The sequence below is a fragment of the Mycena indigotica genome, assembly GCF_014461135.1.
Source record: "Mycena indigotica strain 171206Taipei chromosome Unknown Mind.scaff0004, whole genome shotgun sequence".
NCBI lineage: Eukaryota > Fungi > Basidiomycota > Agaricomycetes > Agaricales > Mycenaceae > Mycena > Mycena indigotica.
Genome location: NW_023503003.1, coordinates 3,048,346 through 3,071,446, shown reverse-complemented (window position 1 = coordinate 3,071,446; position 23,101 = coordinate 3,048,346). Strand labels below are relative to the sequence as shown.

Here is a 23,101-nt window from a genome sequence, read left to right as displayed (position 1 = left end):
AATTGTGTTCGGAAACCAAAGGTCACTACGCGGCTCTTCTCAGTCTTGTAGAGGGACGCAAGTTTCTCCGATAGTTCATCCTTGGAGACGTTCGGGCGGTTGGGGTGCAGGACGTCGAGAACGAATTGACGCCGGGCCAAGAGTCGGTTGGTGATGAATTTGCGGGTACGGAGGGTAACTGGTGCTGAGCTATCGGCCTAAATCCAGCAAGATATATAAGCGATTGTAGAGGACCAAAACCGCGCGAGTGCATACCATCTTGAGGGGCGGGCTGGTTTAGATGTTTAGTTGGACGGGCAGCAGCGAGGGCAGCAGTAGGTACACACTTGGATAATTGTCGCCGTCGGGAGTGAAAAGAAGAAGCTGTACAGTCGTGACAGCACGTGACATAGCATCATGTCAACCCCGGCCTCGTTTGCCTCGTTTGCAGCCTATGTCCGTCCTCCATCTTCTCTGCTTCTTGGCATTCACATTTAGCCTTAGACCCCGCCTCCTGATGACCAATCCGCGCCTCCTCCAACCCGTCCTTGGTTTCCTACCCAAACCACAACCTCGTATCAATCGGGCGGCATCCCCACCTTCGGAGCTTCGTCTTCCAACACGATAGAAGAGGCTGAGTCCCAGCAAAATCAATGGGAAACTCGACATGGTCTTCGGGTCGATCTTCTTGCTGCTCTTGCCTACTTGTTTGGTCCTATCTCTGCACTGGCACTCCTCATTGTCGAGACTCAGAATGACTACGTTCGCTTCCATGGTACGCGACTAAACTCAACATATTCGCTCAAACTCATTCGACATCTGTAAAGCATACCAGTCCGCTTTGCTGACCACACCACTCGTTCTCATCCGAATACTTGCCTCACTCCTACAATTTCCCAACTGGATGCGCACTTTGCTGACCTTGGTCTTGGTTGGTTTAGAGATCTACATGGCGTATGTTTTTTCGTCTATTCTTTCAGTGGTCTCTCATATCTGCTCAGCATTCGAGCGTATATCGACGCCTCTCAGAATAGTCTTGCTCGTTTTGAGTTGCCTTATGTGGGTCCCATTGCTGCAAGATGGCTCGAGGAAGAGTAAACCCGAATTTTAAATTATTTATTTATTCCGCATGTAGCATCTTTTATAATCGACGCATTTTTTCCCCCATGATATCAGCTCGCTCTAGTTTGGTTGGCTAGTTATATAATACAATGTGGGTGGTGGTATAGTAATGTTGGCTACAGATTATCGGGGTATCAGTGTGTCGCAGTATCAAGTTTTTACAGACAGAGAAGTTTGCCCAATGCCGCACCAAGCAGAGACACACTCAAGTTGCACAGTGACTCCAGAACACCACCGAGGCCCAGCTGATCAAGGAGGTCGACAACGTAGTTGACAAGGCAGTCGACTGTTACTCGGGTCAGGTTTAGAATGTCGTCGATGATGCACTTGATCTCGTAGACGACTATGCAAGGTATCAGCGTGAAGAAAGGAAGCACCGAATAGGCAACTCACTCGGTCCCAAGACAGGTCCCAGGCCAGGAATGTTGTCGACCATGACATAGATACTCCTCAAGGCGTCCTTGTTCGCGTTGACAATGTCGTGAAGTGCTTGTTCAAGTCCGTTCGTTTCGTCATAGCACTGATTACCAGCACCGCGCATCCCAGATACGTATTCTTTAAACTCAGAATAGTTGTCGCGGAAGCCAGTCGCAGACTCTACACATTGTTGCTGGAAGGCGAGATCGGCAGCTCGACGAGCGTGGGTCTTGGATTGCTTGGCGAGTTGCTCTGAAGAGGAAATAGGTTGGTTGGAGCAAGGCGAGATGAAGAAAATACGCACTCAAGGTAGTAGCGTGTTGCTTCGCCGTATCTGCATAACCACGGATGCGTTGTTCTACTTCGTTGGACTTGGGTGATGATGACGAGGCGGCGAGCTGAGCATTCTTGGGCTTGGTCGCGACACGAACAGCGAGATTAGAGTTGGACGAGTTGGTGACTGTCGTTGAGCCGCGAAGAGGTGACGCGAGAGCAGTGCTGGCTGGCGAGAAACCCGTAAGGGCGAGCAGGGCAGTCGCGTAGAGGGCAAAGAGCAAGCTGCGAGCGAAAGAGGGCATGTCTTCGGTTGAATCGCGAGGTGGTGGGTGGTGATGGTTTGCGGAAGAGAAGCAGCGAACGCGTTACGTCACAACTTAGAGGGCTTAAATATGCGGCTTCATCTGTGTGACGTCACGGTGCACACAAAATCATCTGACCGTTGTTTCTTCTAAAGTCAAGAGCAAAGTAAGTATATATGTAGTAGTGTCCAAGTGTCGCAACCAATGTCAATAATGACGGTCCGAGAGTAGAGGATTGTCCATAAGGGAGGAAGGCCCAAAGAATGGAGTGAGTAACGAGAGGTTTGTCAGGAGATGACGCGGAGTGTTTCTATGGTTCGTGTATAGGTCTGTGCGGTAGTGAAGGTGATCAAACGCGAATGCAGCTCTGGCGGTCGTTCGCCAATTTGAAACCTAAGGTGCAGGAAAAGACTATTTGCGCGTCAAAATCCATTTCAATTCGATCAAACCGAAATCAAGCAACATACCAGCGCAACGACCTTGTTCGCAACCAACGCTTTTTACCCCAGGGATAGCCGTGCAATCTTGACCTTGTCCGAGTGATGCACACCCACCGCAAGATTTGAGCTCAGCATCCGTATCAATGCACTCGTAATCCTGGACTGAACCGGGAAGGGGGCAGGCGTCCAAACCGGCGGGGCAAAGCGGTGAAGACCGCTTGTGCTGACTGTGACGCTTGCGATAACCGCCGTGGCTACCACCACCAGAAGGGTGTGCTGGAGGCGGTGACGGTGGCGAAGGAGGAGTTGGCAGACACATGTACAAGTTTGGATACCAAGTCCAACCATCGCGACACTGGGGAGGGGGTTGGTTGGGAGGAGGGGGATGAGCTGGTGTGCAACATCCTAGCCCAGTATTCCAGTAGTGTGATGTGGGCGGGCAATCATGGCCTTTGGGGGGAGACGGTGGTTTCGGGATACCACCGTGCGGAAGACAGCAAGTTTTGGCTCCATACCTGGTAGTTTTCCTCCATCAAACACGACTGTAGAAAAAAAAAAATGACGGACCAGAACTCGTTACTTTTGCAACTTTGACTGCTGCGAGCAACACTAGCAGAAGCAATACCAGCGAAAATAACGAGGGCAGCAGCGAAACGAGAGATTAAGGTCATGGTGGTCGTGTTGGGTATGAAAGAGCGACTAAGGTATTAGACTGACACGAGGGAAGAAACAGAAACAACAAACCCGGGCAAGTGACCATTTATACGGTGATTGGCACCATGCGAAAATTTTTCCAAACATCACCACGGCATCAAGAACAATACCATGCCACATGTTCCTATCTGGGACACTCGATGCTCAAACGCCAGCTTTAGTCTGCTTCCATCTAATTTCCAGCGGATGGACAGAAATTCCAGCGTCACCAAGCCTTTGATCAAGGGTCGTAGATCAGACACGGCCAAAAATAAACTCCAATAAGGGTCATTAAACATTTGAAGAAGTTCTTGTGTACAAAGGATGCGATAAAGCCTTGTAATTCTTGGTATGTAGTTCAGCTGCCTCTCTAATCTCCACGTGATTGCCCATACCTCACAAAACAGACTGGGCCTTCTGGAGTGCCCGCGCTGCAAAATACCGCACATCCGCATCCTGATCGTTTTTCTGGTGTTCAAGACAAGGCACGATTCGTGTTTGAACGAACTCGTGGCCAGTGGGCGTGTTACCGTAAGCCAGAGCTAGAACCTCCAACGACTTCGAAACATTGAAACGAATGTTGGGAATAGCGTCGGATGCCAACAGTAGCAAGGGATCAATAATCTCGCTGCCGACAATGTCCAAGGTGAGTGACGGAGCAATTGTCTAGACAACTTCTCAGCATGCGACATATGATCGTCAAAACCCGCACCGTGATGGCCTGAACAGTAGTCATTCTAAACAAGTAGTTGGGATGCTGACCCATGCCCATAATCTTCGGCACAATTTGAACTTTTGCCCATTCGACTCCAAAAACCTCGGTGAGTTTCTTGAGGTTTACCGTGGCAGCTTCTCGGATACTGAAAACAGTGTCGCCAAGCCACGACATACAAAGGTTACCCAGTTGTTCATCGAAGAAGGGTTTTCCCAGTTGGTTAGCGAGTAATGGTATATACTCGATGATAGCCTGGCGCACGCGCCAGGACTTGTCTTCTGCGAGTTCCACGATGGCAGGCAAGAGCGTTTCCGATAAGAGTTCGATGCCGATCACTATGAGCGTGAATGAAAATTAGAAAGATGACCGACAACGAAAAAGACTGACCGTCGTTAACAGTCTCCAATTTGCTGATGATGTTCAATCGCACTTCAGGGAAGTCGTCTTTGAGGAGATGTAGGAAGAGGGGAAGGAGGTGTTCAATAGTCGAGTCTTTGCCCAGCAAAGGTGCTAAGCCACTGATCTGGTTCGCCAAAGCAGCGCGGACATGTTGCGACGAGTCTTGAGACATATCGCGAACGCAAGGTACAATACGGGCCAAGATGACGTCTTTGTCGAGGAGCTTAGAGAAACCTGGAAACGGTCCGTTAGTCGACTATAAATAGGAGAACTCCACATGCCAGGAATTTGGCCAGCAGCCGCGGTTCGGACTTCTGCTTCGTTATCCTTCAATAGTTGCACGTATTGGGCAGTCAGCTCTTCTCGCACCAACTCCGCACCGACTGCATCGGCGAGCTAGATTAAGTCATGAGGTAGTCTATAGCAGTTGGGTTTTCAAATAGGTACCTCATTGAAATGGGTCGCAGCCATGTACCGCACGCGCCAGCTTTTATCACCAATACTTTGTCGAATCTGTTTGGAGAGTTGCTCCTTGACTTCAGCTGGAGAAAGACGTTTGGCTAGAGCAATCAAATCCTCGACGGTAAGTAGTCTGACCGAGTCCTGGTCGTCGGATTGGAGTCTGCGGTATATGGGGAGGCCATCGGACAAGACGTGTTGTGGAGAAAAGTGGGCGAGCAGAGCCTAAAGAGATGAGAAGGCGAAGCAAGTGAATAAAAGACGCACCCCTAGCCATTTAGCTGCCGCCCTGCGGACCATGGGTGTGTCGTCCGACCCTAATGCAACATAACTCTTGCGAAGGTCGTCCTGGACTGCGGTAGACACCTTGGCGTAGACGGCGGGATAGAGAGCAGCAGATGATGTCCGTGATGTGAACCATTCTCCTTGAGAAAGACGTTTCAGGAGGGGGATGTAGTATTCTTCTATTTGAGCCTGTGAAAGGACAGCGGCAATTTTGGTGATGGACTCTGCAGCCTGAGACAAGATGAGGGGAAAGATAGTGAGAGTAGAAGGAGACTGACTTTATCTCTAACGAGAGTCTCTTCAACGGCGGAGAGATTCTCGAGTGGACCGAGTAAAAGATGGGCAAATTCTTTGCCACCAATATACCCCTCGAAGCCACGACCAAGCACTTCCGCCAGTGCCAGTAGAACCTCGTCTTCATCGTCAACAGAGTCTTGTAGGAAAGGAACGAGTTCTTCACGTGCCCGATCCGGCCCAAGAGCAAGAGCGATGGTGGGCACGCTGTGAATGGCGTTGAGGCGTAGTTGCACATCCTCTGAACGAAGTTCGTCCATGAGAATGGCTATCGGAGCAATCTGGTCTCATCAGCATAGTGTGTCTATGGTAAAATAGCCCACAAACATCGTCGCCTGAATCCATGGCTGTAGTAGGTGACAATTCGCGTTTTGGGTATCGTTAGCTCGTGACGCATCAACTCGTCCTTCGATGGAGATCAACCTCAAACACCCACAAGCAGGTCTTTCAGTCGCTCATATTTTCCTTTCTTACCATTCAATAGGGCTCCTCTACCCAGATCTTACTATATGGCGCCACCGTTGTTTCTTGGAAAAGTGCCTCACAACTCAATTCTCAGTTAACAGAGCGGTTGTTTGTCTCGGCTTCCTCCGCTCGTGACGGCAGCAAGCCTGTCAGAGGCGGTATTCCAGTTGTCTTCCCGTGTTTTGGACCCCCGACCCATGAAGAACATGCGAACCTCGCTCAGGTAGGCGTAGAATCGCTTCATATCACATCTTATCAGTTCAGCATGGCTTTGCACGAAGCTCTATCTGGGCCTGGGATGGTACGATTCGTAATACGGACGACAAAGTATCAGTCACCTTAAGTATGGCGATGGTTGTTCACTCTTATCTTTCTCCAACTCCTTCTTCAGCTCTCGAGCCGACGGCCGCTATTCGCGACAAATATTCACGTCCTTTCCGTCTGAGCTACATTGTAACACTCGGCCAATACGATCTCTCGACCGAGTTGCACGTTACCAACCCTTCAACTTCCACCGTCTATCCTCCCGACAATCTTGAATTCCAAGCTCTCTTCCACAACTACATTCTTGTCCCCTCCTCCAATGAGGTGCTCGTAACCCCCCTCAAAGATATCACGTACTACGACAAGACTGAGGCGACTTCTGAAGGCAAAGCGACGCCCAAGAAAGAGACCAGAGCCGGTGTCGACGTCAAGGGTTTTACAGATTCAGTCTACGAAGACGCCCCCCAGAATTATGACGTTACATGGCCTGGCGGAGGTTTGGAAATCAAGACTTCCAATCTTAAAGGTGCTTATCATGCTGCGTTTGGGCTTCGATCTGACATTTAGTAGATGTTGTAGTCTGGAATCCGCAAGCCGAAGCAGGAGCTAAAATAGGCGACATGGAGAAGGGAGGTTGGGAGCGGTTTGTCTGTTGTGAACCGGGCCATGTCCGTGGTTTTGCGTCTATCGCGCCAGGACTTAGCTGGGTCGGGAAACAGACGATATCTGTGATTCATAATGCACGTCGGCATCAGTGAGTGGACGTTCAGTGATAAGAAGATCACCAATAAAACAAGTCTGTAAAGAGCTCTGTAGAGGGTATGAATTACTAGAAGTGTGACACGATCACATGTCATCAAACGCGCTTTGCTTCTACCACCATCCTCTGTTGACTTTTTGGGACCCATGGACGAATGACTTGCGTAATGCAAGTCCAAATTAATAATGTCTTGTTTCTCTATGCCTTTTACCAGTACGCTCACGATCAGTAGATTGATCATTATCTTGCACCACCCAGCGCACTCGACGATGCAGACAATTTCTCTGCTGTACCCGTTATCCGAATATTCGGACCATCTTCTCTCGGCCAAAAGTGTTGTGTCCATATCCATCAAGTAATGCCAGCCATACTATAACCTGTGTCTAGCTTACCCCAATGACAGGTTTATCCTTATTTCTATGTCGAATATATTGACTCACTCAAGAGTCCTCGAAAAGGTTCGCCTTTCGTTTGCTTTGCCTCTCAGCTTAGATGTACCCCTCAGTCAATCGTTACATCACGAAGCTAACAAAATCCCTCAATCTCGCAATTGCTCTTTCGTTTAAGAAAGACCTTAACGTTGCTCAGAAACAGGCCTACATCCGTGCCATAATATTGGTCAAAGGTGCGTGTTAAAAGTTCAGTTCTGTCAACTGGGCTGACAGTTGTACAAGGAGTGCCCTTCTATGGCTTTCACTCGTCTTACAAGCCCTTTCTGAAAATTTACCTCCTTAATCCTGGGTTGCTGAATCGGGCCGTCACTATTCTTCGCTCGGGGCTCGTTCTTTCCACTCGGTTCCGTATATTCGAGAGTCACATAAACTTCCCTCTACAATTTATGGTTGACTTTGGTCTCGAAGGATGTGGGTGGCTTGAACTTGGCGAGGTTTTGAAGCGTGGCGAAGATGACGGCAGACAAACCTCTCCCATTGGAATATCTTCCCTCTATCGTGCTACCAATATGCCACTCGAATTTGATGCCACTGCCTTCCAGATCTTGAATCGTCAACGTATTGTCTCCCGCAACCTGCATCACAAGCTCCAAATTCCAGCCCCTCCTCTTCCTCCAGAGCCACTTGTGCTTGGTGTACGCGAACTCTGGGAGGACGAACGTAAGCGCCGTCGTGCGCGCGGTCTGGATCCTACTCCGGATATACCCGTCGACCCAAGCGACTCTGCTCGAACACCCCGCGGTGAATGGGTATCAGAACTAAGGTGGTGGGAAGAAATTAGGCATCGAATCGAGAGGGAAAGAATGCTCGAACCTCTTACAGTGCTTCAGCATGCTTGGGAAGACTGGGCGTTGACCGTCTTTAGTAGTGTTGAAGCTCTATGGCGGCAGACCCATCGAAATTCTCAACTCGCCGGCTTTGAATCAAATGCCGAATATGACGAAGTTGAAACTGAGATGAGTATGACAGCTGAGCAAATCACCCGACTTGTCGCAGATGAGGCGGCACTCGAGAAAGATTTAGAACGCGGGGACTCACCAGAACCAGACCTAGAAGAGGGGGAAGAAGCCGAATTCGATGAAGAGGAGGTTGCAGACGCTGAAGAAGCTTCATCGTACTTGATTTATTTACTCCATCCTCTAAAATTCTAATCTTTAGACAGTCCAGCAAGTTCTACAGACCCTTTCAACGAAGATGAAGACGAGCTAAACCAAAATCGATCGGGTGCCTTTTCCGAAGGAGGGTTGGTGCTATCTAGGTGAATTTACGCGATACCGTATGTTTCACACGTTAACAACACTTAGTCCTCCCAATTTGGATGAATACATAGACTTTGATGAACCTACTACACCGACTCGGTGAGCTCTTACTCCGTGAAAACAAATTATCTCTCTCTTATGTCAACGCAGTTCACGGGCTCCGGATAGACAGATTATCGGAACATCTCCCGCGTCAGCAGCCAGGTAGGGGGATGACACTGGCTTTTTCGCATGAACTGAATCATCTTCAGTGACTACAATTCTGAATACTCACCGCTTCATCCTCCTTCCAAACGACGCCGCCTCGATGTCGACCTCATCGGGGGCTCCGTAGCTTATTTGGTGTCACACAACGCCATGACGATAAAAACCAAACCAAAGCCGATCGGTAAAAACTGTTTTGAATACTCGCCCGCACCGCCCACAACTCAAAGGCTGCTTACGACTCTCGATACGTACCAGGTCGCTAGCAAAGTATACCAGCGTCCGCACTACAGCAACGATAACGATGTTCAGCGACCCAGAATATATGGCGGACTGACGTATCATGTTTTGGGGAATCCCAATTCTCTGGTGTCCTTAACGGACTGGGTCCACAATGAAACAGAAAATCCACTATTGCATTCTTCAAATCTGCCTGTCTCAAGCGGTTGGGAGTACGCTGGAAGCCCTCCGAGTGCTCGTCAAACCAAAAAATGGCTCCTACAAGAAGGCTCTGCGCTGCGAGCTATTGGAAGCTTGGGACAGCGCCAGTCTCAGGGGAGTACTGGTCATCTCACCGTTGAAGTTTTTTTTTACCGATGAGCAACAGATCGAAGGTCCATCCCTCAAAAACATCTATGGGCTGAAGAGTATGCCGCTCGATGGTGCAACATCTGTTCGTGGCACACCAAGCATGTCTGTCCTCTCGCTGGAAATATTTGGTTCAGCAGCTGCTTCACCTTGCGAATCTTATCTAATGATTGACAGTTTCGTGTGAGAATATCCCCGTTCCGGCCCGAGACCCGATTGTTGCGGCGAGTATCGCGTTTCGAGACGGAGATGCAAGTGATACCTTTTCGAAAGTCATATTTACTCGTGGTACACACCAGGCACCTTCCCTGGGGCGGCGCGAAGTTCAAGGTGTTTCCACTGAGCTGGAACTTATCAACGCGATAATTGACACAATTCTCGACCGCGATCCTGACATTCTGGTGGGATGGGAAGTCCAAGACTCTTCTTGGGGGTATCTTGATGAACGCAGTCGTGTGTTGGAGCTCAGCTTGGTCTCCCTGATTTCGCGAACCTTGAACCAAACTGAACGATCTGGAAACAATGACCAATGGTCTTCGAGGCAAAATTCGTCATTCAAGGTTTCTGGACGTCATGTATTGAACCTCTGGCGTGTTATGAGATCAGAAATCACGCTCAATGCCTACACCTTCGAGAATGTCGCGTTTCATTGTCTTGGTAGACGGTATGTAGACTCAATAAAGCTCCAATTGTGCTGACAATACCAATAGTATTCCCCACTTCAACCAACTCACAATGAAACGCTGGCTCGGAGATCCTTCACCAGAACGTAGAACCCGTGTCTACTCTCAACTAGCCCAACGTTGCGAGATCAACCTCGATATCTTGGAGAAAACCGAAGTCGTAACGAAAACAGCGTGAGTTATTTAAGCACCTGATTAACGAAGCTCAATTGGACAAGCGAATTTGCTCGAGTGTTTGGAGTGGAATGGTTCTCTGTGCTCAGTCGTGGCTCTCAATTCAAGGGTACGTGACATGATTCTTGTTTTCGACGCTGAGTGTCGTATATCTAGTGGAGAGTTTCATGTTCCGAATTGCGAAGCCGGAGAACTTTATGCTTCTCTCTCCAAGCAAAGATGATGTGTGTTTTCTACAAGTTTGTGGCCTGTTGGTGAACATGCTGTGGACAGGTTGGAAGACAGAATGCAGCTGAGGCAATGCCACTCATTCTCGAGCCACAATCAACGTTCTATACCAACCCAGTGCTTGTCCTGGACTGTGAGCATCCAAAAATCATGCCGGAGACGACTGATATGCAGTTTAGTCCAGTCATTGTACCCATCAATCATGATTGCTGAGAATGTGGGTCTATCTCATCTTATCAGGTATCTTATCTTATCTTCGTGAATAGTATTGCTATTCAACCTTTGTGGGTCGAATCAAAGAATTCCAGGGACGTCAAAAGTTTGGAGTTGACCCAGACCTCAAACTCAGTCCGGGTCTTGTCGAGTCATTGTATGACCATATAACTGGTGTGTCCTTATTCGTGCTTCGCTGTCGTTTGATCATGTTCTTGTAGTCAGCCCAACAGGAATGATGTTTGTGAAGCCCGAGGTTCGCAAGGGGCTTTTGGGCCGGATGCTCACAGAACTCCTCGACACCCGCGTTATGGTTAAACATGCCATGAAAGGGGCCGGGAGCGACAAAGTTTGTCTTCTCTTCTCCTTGACGGGTAACTATAATCCAAATCTAGGCGCTAAAAAAAGTCCTTGACGCTCGTCAGCTTGGACTCAAGTACATCGCTAACGTAAGTGTTCTTGGACATTCATCGTCGTCTAGTAATGCTCCCAAATAGGTCACGTATGGATACACTAGTGCAACGTTCTCTGGACGCATGCCAGCTGTTGAGATAGCTGACAGGTAAACTGTTGGATTTGGCAGGCATATAGTATGCTTGACTGATTTGTTTTAGCATCGTACAAAGTGGACGGGAAACCCTAGAAAAGGTTCCTCTGCTGCTCAATGTCGTTCAATCAGCCAACATCTGCAGGCAATTTCTGTGATCAACTCGGAGCAGCGATGGGGTGCGGAGGTGGTTTACGGCGACACGGACTCGGTCTTTGTGTTAGTCCTATCTGGTGTCGGGTCAATTTCTTCACGTTTTGTAGTCATCTCCCAGGCAAGACCAAAGACCAAGCATTCCGCATCGGATATGAGATGTCAGAACGAATTACTTCTATGTGGGTTAGGCAATTATACGCGTTCGTTTCTGAATATCCAATAGGAATCCGGCTCCTGTCAAACTCAAGTTCGAAAAGGCATGTTGCGATCACCCGTTCTTCTCCCCACTTACTCTTTCCAAAGGTCTACCTTCCCAGTGTTCTGCTAGCGAAGGTTCGTTCTGTCACCACTCTTGACCGCTTTCCAAACTCGACAGAAACGTTATGTTGGCTACCGATATGATCAACCTGATGATGTGCAGCCGATATTTGATGCTAAAGGTATCGAGACGGTCCGCCGCGATGGTGTTCCCGCACAGAAAAAAATGACGGAAGCCGTCCTGCAGTAACTTTGTCTCAAAACTCTATGATAGCGGCTAATGAGGCTTGTAGCATGCTATTTCGCACCCAAGATTTGAGCAAAATTAAAGATTATTGCGTCAGGTATTCACCAACTACTCGTACTCTTCTCGAGCGCTTATAGACTTAGAGATCATGGCAAAGGATTCTTGAGGGTAAAGTCACCATCGAGGACTTTATTTTTGCCAGTCAGTATTCCTCCTTGATCCAAGCGGAAAGATTGACTGAAAGTCACGCAGAAGAAGTTCGTTTGGGAGGCTACAGGTTCATAAATTCATGATAGAACGACTACGAGCACTTATCTAAACGCAGTGACAAAGCTCCTCCACCTCCTGGTGCAGTTGTTGCAGCCCGAGAAGCTTTGACAGGACGAGGAGAAACCCAATACAAAGAACGTGTCCGATATGTGATTTGTCATGGACCAGGACGACTAGTCGACAGAGCTTATACGCCCCAAGAGGTCATCAACAATAGGCAAGCCCAAAATCTGTCTTGCGCGAGGCGTTGACATGACCCAGAAACCTCCGTCTGGATGGCGAGTACTATATTTCCAGAGTATTGATACCGCCGCTGGATAGGATTCTGAGCTTAGCAGGCGCCGATGTTCGGAAATGGTACGAAGACATGCCCAAAGCTTACGTCTACACGGAAGCTGCTATGTCACCAACCAAGGCAAAACCCAGACCCGATTATACCAACCAGCTCATCGACGAGAATTTTTACCGGACTCAATGTCTGGCATGCGAGGCCCCGTCGGATGATGGTAAGGGGAATATTTGTGGCTCTGTTGAAGCTGACGACGGGTCAAGACATATGCGACGAGTGTTGGCAAAATCCAGAGGTGGCTATGCCACAGGTCCTGACCAAGATACGGAGAGGTGAAGCTCGCCTATTGGACATTGCGCGGATTTGCGCTTCCTGTTCAAGGACGCCGTTGGGAGAACCAATTGAGTGCGACTCGTTGGACTGTTCGTGGTTTTACGCGAGAAAGAAAGCAGAAGCACGCCTAGATTTTCTCGAGGCCATACAGAATGTCACTTTTGAATAATTTACCAAGAATAATCACACAGTCTGATACGGAGCCGTGGTAGCTGCTGGAGGCTGTGACGGTGGTGGTGCTGGATGCGCAGTGGGCATTGACGGCGCAGCTCGTGGTGGTCTTTCCTCGTCCAGGTTCTGATAACCGTTGCCCACTGCGCCAAAACTACCAGGCATGCTGTCCCAAACTAAGAGCAGCATTGTTTGAGAAATAGTGTCCAAAAGTTTGCAGAAGCTCACCAGTTGCTCCACCCAGATCTCCTCCACGAATATTCAAGCCAGAGAATTGTCCACCTCGTTGACGAAGAGCTAAGGAGACCAATAAGCATATGAATATGAGCAATCCGAGGTTGGCTCACCAAGTCCAAAAGCAAAGAAAGTGGGCACCTTGAGCAAAAGTTGCAATACGGTCAATAGTCGAATAAACACATTCTGTTATCCTGTTACCACAAGGCTACCTCGCTAGAGAGAGTAGCGCACCTGCGAGTTGCTCGTCATCCAGATGATGTCGAAGACGATAGAGCCCCCCAACAGTCCAGCAAACTAGTTTGCAGACTTTGCGTCAGCATCCAGAGACGTGTAGTCAACGGCATACGGTCTGAGAAGCTTGATTGTCCGAGTTCATATTGGCATCTTGCTGCTGGGCCAACGACCCAAAGAGCATGATAGGAAGGTTATATGGCGGGGCTTGGAATGGAGAAGTAACGAATGAAAGTGCCTATATGATATGTTCAGCAGAGAAAGTTCTGGGAAATAGACTTCTTACTGTGAGCCCAAGCAGAAGCTTGGACGGGTCGAGGTTCTGAACGTAGTCCATGGCGCTGAGCCGTTAACGCGTCCTGAGAGAAGAGTGTGGGTTTCTCACGGTCACGGCATCTTCTCCTATGGACGCGTTCGACACAATCTTTCCCGCTGATTCGGTTGAGTTCTGTCCGCATCCAACGGCTGATAACATTTTCGTTTGCGGAACATACTACCTCGATGCCTCCGCTCCCCATGGACCCACTCAAAAGCGAACTGGCCAATGTCTTCTATTTCGCATCGACCAAGATCACAAAGTGTACGCGTCCTCTATTCATTTCCTCAAATCCTGACTTCTGGTAGAAACAAATTGCAAGGAATTGACTTGCCCGCAGTCCCAGATATGAAATGGTTGGTGATGACTTTCGGTTTCCTGTCCTCTAGAACCTTGTAGGCGCCATCACCCTTCAGACGCACCACTGCTGGCGATCGCAGACTCAGAAGGGAACATCTCCCTTCACGAATTGCAAGAGGTGGCTCCATCCAAACACGCTCCCTCAACTTGAGCTGAATTCTCTGCCGTCAGTCGCAACTGCAAAGCCATTCCTCTGTAGCCTGTGCACCCTCCGATGTCCTTTGTTTGTCGTTGGATTGGTCAAACCGTCGTAATACGAGGTGATGTGGGATGCCGGCAAAGAGGATATGCACCCTTAACACCCGCAGCCCTGACACCTCTCTCGTCGTCTCTCTCTCCAATGGGTCTCTTTGTCTTCTTCGGCTAGACGACCAAGGGTCCAGCTCTGGCTTACGGATCCTGGACACCTGGCATGCGCATGATTTTGAGCCATGGATTGCTGCTTGGGATTACTGGGACATGAATTCAATATTTTCCGGTGGGACTCGGAACTATTTCTCAGTGTGGGCTACGCGTTGAGCGTTTAATAGGTGGTGATGATATGATTCTGAAGATATGGGATGTAAGACAAGGTTTTACGAGCCCAGTTCGCACGAACAAAAGGTTTTTGGTGATTGGAATTTGTGTGTTCATTTGACCCCTTGGTAGATTCGAGGCAGGTGTTACAACCATTCAGAGCAATCCCCATGCCGAACACATCCTGGCTGTCGGAAGGCTCGTCTTTCTGTGGTGCATTTCGTTTGGAAGTTTTATCGCCTTCCAGTTATGACAACACAGTCCGGGTGTTTGACAAACGCAAACTGCTTGCTCCATTTGCCCAGGTCGATGTTGGCGGTGGCGCCTGGCGAGTCAAATGGCATCCATCGTCAAGTCGGAAAGACGACCTTCTCGTTGCCTGCATGCACGATGGGTTCAAAGTAGTCCGTCTGGCTGGTGAAAGTGGTCAAGTCATCAAACGCTTTGATCAGCATTCCTCGTTGGCCTATGGAGTTGACTGGTCGTTTGCTGCTGACCAAGGAGAGACGATGATAGCTAGTTGCTCTTTCTATGATCATACTCTACATTTATGGTCTGGGTGATACACTATTACTCTCCTCGGAACGCGTCCGAACATTACTGTTTCGCCAAAGAATTACATCGGGCCCCCGAACGATGAAACGCAGACCCCATCGTGACAAGCCACGAAGAACGTGAGGATAATGGCTGGCCGCAGTCATCAACGAGGAAAGAGAAAGGATGAATGTGAGCCTAAGACCACGTTAAAAACTTGGTTGTTATCATGGTTCACTTTGCATACCGTTCTGCCAATTGCAACTTCCAGCTCTGGCTGCGGATCCATCTTCGAGGCAACCACGCTCTCAAAGCTTTGGGTAGCACATAGAGAGCCATCTCTCCTCTTCTGCGCCCGTTTTCGATCCAAATGCTGCTACCACATACCATGCACCCGGCCAGGATGCAACCCAGTTCAGAGTCCCAGAAGTCGTGGGAGACCGATGGGAGCATGCGAGCGACCACTAATGTCCGCGTAACGCAAACACTGAACCAAAAGCTACTCAGGAAGGTGCTGAGGAACATGGCACTTCGTAGAGCACCAAAGAGCGACTGAAGAATCCGCTTGGGATCAAGAAGAGCACGTGGTCGACTCAAAAGGATTGGGAGAAATTGTACCTGTGATAAATGAGCGGAACCAGGAATCACAAGCCGTTTGACTAACGGGAAGGTATATCGCGACTGCTTCAAAAAAGGCTTTAACTCCACGCAGGGAGGCATTGGCGGTGCAACTGGCTTCGAGGCCTAGATTTGACCCAACATGCCCGTGAACCATCTGGAGAAGTTTTGTCGACTTGATAATAGCGAAAGCAGGGAAGTAGCATACCTCACATGGAATGCCGCCGATTCCAACGCGATTGCTAATACCAAGACGCTTCCATGCATCGTTGGCCTGAGCTCCTCCATAAGCCGGCAGATGAGATGGGTCACCCCAGACAGACGGGTATCCCAAATCACGGGCATAGGAGGTAAGTAGATCGGGTTTATGGGAAACACCTTTCCGATATGACCAAGTCCGAGAACGGAGACCGCGAAGTGCCTCCAGCAGACGAGGGTCGACTCCAGCAAGCGCGTTAATCCACTTGACGTATGAGCGAGGTAGTCTGAAACCATAATGAGTTCGACGAACAAGACAATGCAGTGCATACCTCTCCGGTTCGTAGAAAAAACACCACATAATCCTTGAGTGAGGTTGAGTTTAGACAACTTGAACGGAAAAGAAGGTCATCGGACCTTGCGCTGCAAGCCCAAAAGACTAGCGAATCGATTTGCATTCGCATAGAAGCGCGCTTCGCAATGGCCGCCAAGTGTTGAGGGGAAAGGAGGGCGGGTTTGGCGTCACTTTCTCTCCGACTCCCAGATCGGCGAGCAACGAATGACTGAACCCCAGCATCCAGTGCGCGGACAAGTAAGAGAAGAGTTAGATCAAGCGTCCGCGATGCAGATTCGTCATGGGAAGAGGATTTGACCCTCGTAGAGCGACGTCGACCGGCCTGGAGTAGAAGTAGACCCACTGTCGATGAAACGACGTTGGATATGAATGTCTTTTGAGCGGCGGAGAGTTTCGAAGAAACCCATTGCTTCAGTTTGGTGAATTCTACTCTGTCGGATGACGTTTCATCTAATGTCCTCCACGCTTCTCTCAAGAATGACCCTCCACCGACTGCCGTTGTGACAGCAAACGCGAAGCCAGTGTAATGAAGTTCGCGGTATAACACGTGCTTGAGCGGCTTTTTCGAGGAGTTGGTAAGGAATGGCAGAAGGGAAGGGAAAAGGGAGAGGAATGCCGCCAGCGAATAGGTACGGATAGAAACTTGCAATGGATGTGCTGCATTTTGGGGAACTAGAGAAACTAGTCTTTCGATGTGTTCCGACAGCAGTCTGCCTTGCCCCGTTTCCCTGGGCGGCATTCGCGTTAGATTGGATGCCGCGTCGTAATGGTCGTCTACAGAGTTGTGCAAAGACCGAACATGTGAAAAAGTCAATTACGTAATTAAGTGTAACTCCAGAATTCGATCTGCGTTCCCAAAGATAACCCGTCCACTCCCACTGTTTCCAGCATTTGTCGGAACCGTGTCCGCGATTCAGGGTATACAAATGATTGGAGAATCTTCTCGCCCTAGGCACATTCGTCAACCGTGAAAGACGTGGTCGAGAAAACGATACTTGCATGACTTTGAAGAGTAGGCAAAATATTGTCGATGGGAGGAGCTGGTAGTGTTGACGACCGAGGTTCCGTTGGAGGTATTTCCAGAAACGCAGCGTCTTCATCCTCGGTCCACTGCCTCTTTTTGTCCTTGGGAGGCTGAGGCTCTGGAAGGCCAAGCCATTGCTGCCACAACTCGAGCAGGCGACCATCGGTTCTGGCAGACTTGCTTATCCTACGATATTTCTCGTAATTTTGCTCGGCGTCCATGTCCAGCCATATTTGGATCAGGGAATCCTCCAGGTTCATCTCTTCTTCAGAAAGAGAGCCAAGAACAGAAGTATGGAGTGATGATGCGACGGAAATGCGACTGCGTGGGTCAATGGATGTCTGAGGGGTATTGGGACTGGAGTTTTCGGGGGACTTGACGAGGTCCTGGTCTCTGCCCTTTGCAGGACGGACCATCAGCCGAAGCCATTTTCGACGTCTAACCCAACTAAAGGGTCCTGCTTCGGGATGCCAATGGTGTTTACGGAAATACCAGTTATATTGAAATCCGTCAGGTTGCATGTCTCCGTCGCGCATGTCGACCATCCAAGGCGACTGCCACTGCCATGAGCCGTCTGGGAGCGGGTAGTTGGCGAAAGACACATCAGGTTGTTTCGAACGACTCCCGGATGCACCAGGAATCGTGAACGGGCTGGGGTCGATGGGTAGAAGTGAGAAATCGGAGAAATACGCAGTTGAGAAAAACTTGAGACTTTGGCGGTGGAAATTAGGGCTTTGAGTGGACAGAGCAATGTATGAGCGCACCCCCCGTTGATTCTCGTACAGTATTACCCAGCGGTACTCTTCTTCTTCTGATTCGTAGGGTGTGAAGTCAACATCGATGAGTGGGTCGGAGTCAACAGTGGGTAATGCGGCGACAGAGACGTCGAGTGGCTGGGTAACGGGTGGCGGATTTCGTTTGCGGGAACGGAGAAGATTAAAGCGCGTCCTTGAGGACTTTAGATGAGTTTGAGCTTCAAGTTGAGGGTCATAGCGAGTGGTTGGTAGCTGGAGCGTCATGGAAGGAGCGAAAGGGGTTCATACTACGTCACAACTTTCTTTCTACATAACCATGATGATGCGTCGGTTCTTTTCGTCTTTGTCCCGCTGCTCTTCGTGCTCTCGCCCGCTAGCGACACGGCTACCAGCATGTAATCAGTGTGGGTGGATCTCACCAATACCCTCCTCAATCGGCTTCCATGAGCTATTCTCCCTCCCTGCGCGTCCTAATCCATTCGTTGTCGACCACAATCTCCTGAAACGGCGATTCCGAGAAGCTCAAGCAGCTTGCCATCCGGATTCGTGGACTTCTAAGGGTCAAGTGCGTACGAAGACTTGAATCGGAACCAACGACTCTGAAAGAAGTCGTAGAACAAACAAGACATCGCTCAAAGCTTATCCTCACGGTTGAACGAGGCCTACAATACCCTTGCTAATCCGCTGCGACGTGCGGAATATATACTTGAACAAAATGGCTTCCCCATTTCGGAGACTGACCAGGTTGACGATGTCGAACTCATCATGGATGTAATGCAAACTCGCGAAAGCATCGAAGAGGCCTCCAACAACCAAATTCTATCAGAAATTATGGACATAAACTCCCGTCAGTCAATCTTCAGGTTTCGACGCGTGTGTTGACTCGCCGAACAGAGAAGATTACGCAGACTGTTATGGAGTTAGAAGAGGCTGTTGGTCGAGAGGCTTGGCCAACGGTCAAGGACGCTGCTATCCGTTTGAGGTATCTTGAAAGTATTGAGAGTGCTGGGAAGGGGAAATTAGAACAAATGTAGAAATAGGTAGAAATAAAGCGAGTGTGACATGTAGTCGTTCAAATTTTTTAGACTTGTTTGTCTCTACATGCTGTCCCGCCTTGGTACTTGCGCTTTGATGCAAGCAAAGCGGGCAGCATCTACTGCTGTTAGACCTCGAAAAGTACCCCGTCTCAACGATCCATCCTCCTCCGTTGGCTCTGTCGAGCCGGCCTCCTCATTAAAAATGCCTCCTTCTTCATCCTCTCGCCGACCCCGAAAAGAAACCCCTCGCATTGGCCGTGGTCCCAAACTTCCTCTACATCCAGGACCAATACACGACAAACAACTAATTCTGAATGAATATAACACCCCAGCCAAGCCTATCGCTCCCAAACATGTTGACACCCCAAGGAACTCGGTCAACAACTTTGCCGTTCAACTCCTTGGTACTGTGCCGAAATACGACAGCGTCGCTGGTTTGCTGAATGGTATCCCAAACTGGCGGTGTGTTGTTCTACACACAATCCATTTTCCAGTATTTGACCCGTCGTAGAACAACAGTGAAAATCGAAACCAACCCTCCCATTGTTGGAGTGGGTGATAACCAAACGAAATCCGAGTCAATACTACTCGCTGCCCTGTCTGCTGCCTTACAGATACATCGCATGGGAATTGTACGCCTTTCAGTCATTTTCCTTTGTTGAGCTCAACATCTCTGGTAGCTGGACAACCCTCCCAAGATAAAGCCCGCGGTAGCGACCAGTGTCACTTTATCCGACTCGACCACGGCAACCTACGAGCAGGCCCGCACCTTCATGGACTATTATTGCCGTCGATTTGGTTTCGCAAAGCCAGAAGTCACTTTTGAGGAGAAAAAGGGCGGATGGGAGGCTTTCCTTGATGTTGGAGGGCGCAGAATTGGAATTGGGAAGGCCGTGAGCAAGAAGAATGCTCAGGTTGCCTGCTATCTGGATGTCACAGCCTACCTAGAGGGCTGCGACCATGACCTTTGGAAAACCTATCTGGAAGCGTCTCACGCTGGAACCGCATTAGGCATGGCACCCAGTGTCTATTTCGAGATGAGCGATCGACTCGATGATGACATTCGCGATTTATGCGCTGATGTCAAGCAGAGTCAACTTTATCGGCGTCGACCCGCAGTCGCCAATGAATCTCTCATACCTAGTTCTACCCTATCTTATCAACCACCTCCCCGTGTCGAACGTCGACTCCCGAATCCAGTCATGCTCGCCGAAAAATCAGCCAAGCTCCAACAACGACGTGAAGCCTATCTCAGCGAACCTCGACTCGAAACAATAAGGAACCAGCGGAAATCTCTCCCAGTTTATAGCCGAGCAGAGGATGTCCTCGCCCACATCAACGAAAACGAAGTTACAATTTGCATGGCAGCGACTGGCTCAGGAAAAACTACCCAAATTCCACAGCTCATTCTCGACAGTTTTATTGAACGTGGAGAAGGCGCATCGTGTAATGTTGTTTGTACCCAGCCACGCCGTCTTGCGGCACTTAGTGTCGCCGACCGAGTCGCAAAGGAGCGAGGAGAGTCTCTAGGTCAATCCGTGGGGTACCAAGTTCGATTCGAGGCCAAACTCCCTGAAGAACATGGCGCCATCACATTCTGCACGACTGGAGTTTTTCTCAAACGGATGCAATCTAGCTTAGCGGGCGACAATCGTTTTGAGGGTCGCTCGTTGGATGATGTCACCCACGTGGTGGTAGACGAAGTTCACGAGCGAGATGTTGACACGGACATTCTGCTTGTGGTGTTGAAGCAGATGATGGAGGATCGCAAGAAGCGGAAAATTCCCCTGAAGATCATCCTCATGAGTGCTACGATTGACCCATCGCTTTTCCAACAATACTTCCCTGATGAACACGGTCGGCCCGCTCCAGTCATCGAGGTTCCTGGTCGCTCATTCCCCGTCACCAAACATTTTATGGAAGACTTCATGCCTGCCATCCTGAAGGGCCCTGCGTCTTGGATTATGCGAGAACCCGCTGTAGCCAAGTATGTCGAGAAAGAAACATCCATGACAAACCCTTCCGGTCACGAAGAAGAACTAGATCTTCCTCCCCAGCTGGTGGCAGCTACTGTGGCTCATGTTCTCCAACTCACCGACTCTGGTCATGTCCTCGTATTTTTGCCTGGTTGGGATGATATTATTGCTGTCCAAAAAGTTTTGCAAAACCCCTTCGGTCCCTTGGGCGCCGACTTCAACGATCCTTCTCAATATTCTCTCCATCTTCTCCACTCCAGCATTCCGTTGGCAGAGCAACAGGTCATATTTGACCCTCCTCCAACTGGGGTGCGCCGCATTATCCTATCGACCAACATCGCGGAAACCTCCGTCACGATTCCTGATGTTGTGTATGTCGTGGATACCGCCAAGATCAAAGAGCAGAGATACGACCCTCAGCGTCACATGTCATCCCTCGTCTCAGCGTGGGTGGGCACATCGAATCTGAATCAACGGGCCGGACGAGCCGGACGCCATCGTCCCGGCGAATATTACGGGCTATTGGGTAGTGCTCATGCACAAGCCCTGCATGCTTACCAAACTGTGGAAATGAAGCGAGTTGACTTGAGTAATGTTGTTATGCATGTCAAGGCGCTCAACTTCCCCGGCATGTCAGTCGAGGAGGTTTTAGCTGATTGCATCGAACCCCCAATGCCAGATCGAGTCGCCGCTGCAATGAAAGATTTGAAAATGGTCGGGGCATTGGATGCGCAGAAGAACCTAACCTCCCTTGGCCGCGTACTTCTCCAGATTCCTGTTGATGTCCAGCTTGGTCGTCTTGTTCTTTATGGCTGTTTCTTCCGCTGCCTCGATCAGGCTTTGACTTTGGCGGCCATCTTATCGAACCGAGATGCTTTCATGTCGCCGATGCATCTCAAGGTGGAGGCTGCAAAGGCAAAACTGTCATGGACCAGTCAGCAGTTCCGTTCGGATGCCCTTGCTGGACTGAATGCTTTCAACATTTGGTGGGGGTATCAATCCAAGGGGGAGTACATGACCGCCAACCGATTCTGCTCGGATAACTTCTTGTCAAAACCAACTCTCCTGATGATCCAAAAAATCAAAGTTCATTTACTGCAGTCCCTCTTCCGCGCTGGTGTCATCGACGTTTCCGCTGGTGGCATGGCTTCAGGATCGCTTGGGACAAGGAATGTTCAAGTCCCGCCTGCGCTCAACGTCAATGGTGACTCGCAAGCTTTATTAGCAGCGTTGATAGCCATTGCATCTCAACCCAAGTTTGCGATTCGGACCGGAGAAAAATCTTTCCGCACCGCACAGGACAAGGTTCGTTTCTCTTCTTGGTCGTGAAGCACGTGTCTTGATCCTTCTCTCAGCTTGTCTTCATCCACCCATCGAGCGTCAACAATAGGAAACACACAGCGTCAGAGACTCGCGAAGAAAAACAACTCTTTGCTTACATGGAAAAACGACAAAACGCGACAATATCTTCAACCCCACAAACAAATCTGGTCACCACAACACGGTTGGACCCTTTGACCTATATGCTCTTTGGAGCCTATAAACTGGAAGTGGCACAGCGTGGACTTGAATGCGACGGCTGGCTTCCTATTGTCGGTAACGTCGATGCTTTGGACGACGTGCAGCGACTCAAAACACTGATGGAATCAAGTATGCTCCGGGTTTTCGAGGGAATCTCTATGACACGACGGCGTTCTCGCCGTAACCACCTACCAATACTACCAAGAGAAGAGGAAGCCGAGTCGGAGATGGACGATGATGAAACTCGAGATCTCTCACTCTCTAAAGAGGAAATTAAGGAGTTCGACCTGTTAACGCGGGACATCGTTCGTATCTTGAACCAGTATAGTGAAGAGAGGGGAGGCTCACAGTCTCGACAATCTTCCAGGCCAGCAACTCCGTATGGAAGGCCTGGCTCCGGCATTGCTACACCTATTTCTCTTTCGCGGCCGTCAACACCTAACCGCGGGCGCTTTATGCCTTTCTCATAGACTATAAACGA

At 49.6% G+C, this 23,101-nt stretch overlaps 9 protein-coding genes across 9 annotated transcripts; 4 read left to right on the top strand and 5 right to left on the bottom strand.

Moving 5' to 3' along the window:
• Positions 1-396: 396 nt before the first annotated feature.
• Positions 397-1,077, top strand: MIND_00486400 (uncharacterized protein; the record flags this gene model as incomplete). Its single annotated transcript, XM_037361664.1, has 4 exons — positions 397-435; positions 484-754; positions 807-933; positions 981-1,077. 4 exons carry the CDS (start codon positions 397-399, stop codon positions 1,075-1,077), a joined length of 534 nt encoding a protein of 177 aa, XP_037221956.1.
• A 182-nt stretch (positions 1,078-1,259) lies between these two features.
• Positions 1,260-2,096, bottom strand: MIND_00486300 (uncharacterized protein; the record flags this gene model as incomplete). The annotated part of the gene is made up of 3 exons (XM_037361663.1): positions 1,260-1,444; positions 1,495-1,770; positions 1,823-2,096. The coding sequence occupies 3 exons, from the start codon at positions 2,094-2,096 to the stop codon at positions 1,260-1,262; spliced, it is 735 nt and encodes a 244-aa protein (XP_037221955.1).
• A 393-nt stretch (positions 2,097-2,489) lies between these two features.
• Positions 2,490-3,207, bottom strand: MIND_00486200 (uncharacterized protein; the record flags this gene model as incomplete). The annotated part of the gene is made up of 4 exons (XM_037361662.1): positions 2,490-2,507; positions 2,564-2,592; positions 2,651-3,051; positions 3,104-3,207. The coding sequence occupies 4 exons, from the start codon at positions 3,205-3,207 to the stop codon at positions 2,490-2,492; spliced, it is 552 nt and encodes a 183-aa protein (XP_037221954.1).
• A 418-nt stretch (positions 3,208-3,625) lies between these two features.
• MIND_00486100 (Ser/Thr protein phosphatase 2A regulatory subunit A) lies at positions 3,626-5,726 on the bottom strand (the record flags this gene model as incomplete). Its single annotated transcript, XM_037361661.1, has 8 exons — positions 3,626-3,895; positions 3,942-4,279; positions 4,332-4,577; positions 4,616-4,739; positions 4,791-5,027; positions 5,070-5,318; positions 5,366-5,662; positions 5,709-5,726. 8 exons carry the CDS (start codon positions 5,724-5,726, stop codon positions 3,626-3,628), a joined length of 1,779 nt encoding a protein of 592 aa, XP_037221953.1.
• Positions 5,727-7,024: 1,298 nt separating this feature from the next.
• Positions 7,025-12,940, top strand: MIND_00485900 (DNA polymerase; the record flags this gene model as incomplete). The annotated part of the gene is made up of 30 exons (XM_037361660.1): positions 7,025-7,057; positions 7,103-7,225; positions 7,274-7,328; positions 7,376-7,495; positions 7,545-8,436; positions 8,485-8,580; positions 8,627-8,680; positions 8,732-8,785; positions 8,833-9,130; positions 9,189-9,504; positions 9,551-10,037; positions 10,084-10,230; positions 10,275-10,339; positions 10,387-10,454; positions 10,504-10,591; positions 10,638-10,675; positions 10,725-10,845; positions 10,893-11,020; positions 11,067-11,120; positions 11,169-11,233; positions 11,286-11,319; positions 11,364-11,437; positions 11,482-11,707; positions 11,751-11,878; positions 11,926-11,976; positions 12,025-12,080; positions 12,132-12,156; positions 12,205-12,381; positions 12,411-12,655; positions 12,702-12,940. 30 exons carry the CDS (start codon positions 7,025-7,027, stop codon positions 12,938-12,940), a joined length of 4,557 nt encoding a protein of 1,518 aa, XP_037221952.1.
• A 14-nt stretch (positions 12,941-12,954) lies between these two features.
• Positions 12,955-13,747, bottom strand: MIND_00485800 (uncharacterized protein; the record flags this gene model as incomplete). Its single annotated transcript, XM_037361659.1, has 6 exons — positions 12,955-13,118; positions 13,171-13,239; positions 13,290-13,362; positions 13,411-13,473; positions 13,526-13,648; positions 13,697-13,747. 6 exons carry the CDS (start codon positions 13,745-13,747, stop codon positions 12,955-12,957), a joined length of 543 nt encoding a protein of 180 aa, XP_037221951.1.
• Positions 13,748-13,814: 67 nt separating this feature from the next.
• MIND_00485700 (WD-REPEATS-REGION domain-containing protein) lies at positions 13,815-15,165 on the top strand (the record flags this gene model as incomplete). The annotated part of the gene is made up of 8 exons (XM_037361658.1): positions 13,815-13,990; positions 14,035-14,082; positions 14,126-14,204; positions 14,258-14,346; positions 14,395-14,564; positions 14,617-14,689; positions 14,735-14,800; positions 14,850-15,165. 8 exons carry the CDS (start codon positions 13,815-13,817, stop codon positions 15,163-15,165), a joined length of 1,017 nt encoding a protein of 338 aa, XP_037221950.1.
• MIND_00485600 (uncharacterized protein) lies at positions 15,151-17,046 on the bottom strand (the record flags this gene model as incomplete). The annotated part of the gene is made up of 6 exons (XM_037361657.1): positions 15,151-15,334; positions 15,384-15,754; positions 15,801-15,911; positions 15,963-16,239; positions 16,285-16,317; positions 16,370-17,046. The coding sequence occupies 6 exons, from the start codon at positions 17,044-17,046 to the stop codon at positions 15,151-15,153; spliced, it is 1,653 nt and encodes a 550-aa protein (XP_037221949.1).
• A 1,359-nt stretch (positions 17,047-18,405) lies between these two features.
• MIND_00485500 (uncharacterized protein) lies at positions 18,406-23,090 on the top strand (the record flags this gene model as incomplete). The annotated part of the gene is made up of 7 exons (XM_037361656.1): positions 18,406-18,651; positions 18,702-18,933; positions 18,981-19,116; positions 19,172-19,585; positions 19,635-19,755; positions 19,804-22,404; positions 22,455-23,090. The coding sequence occupies 7 exons, from the start codon at positions 18,406-18,408 to the stop codon at positions 23,088-23,090; spliced, it is 4,386 nt and encodes a 1,461-aa protein (XP_037221948.1).
• Between the last annotated feature and the right edge of the window lie 11 nt (positions 23,091-23,101).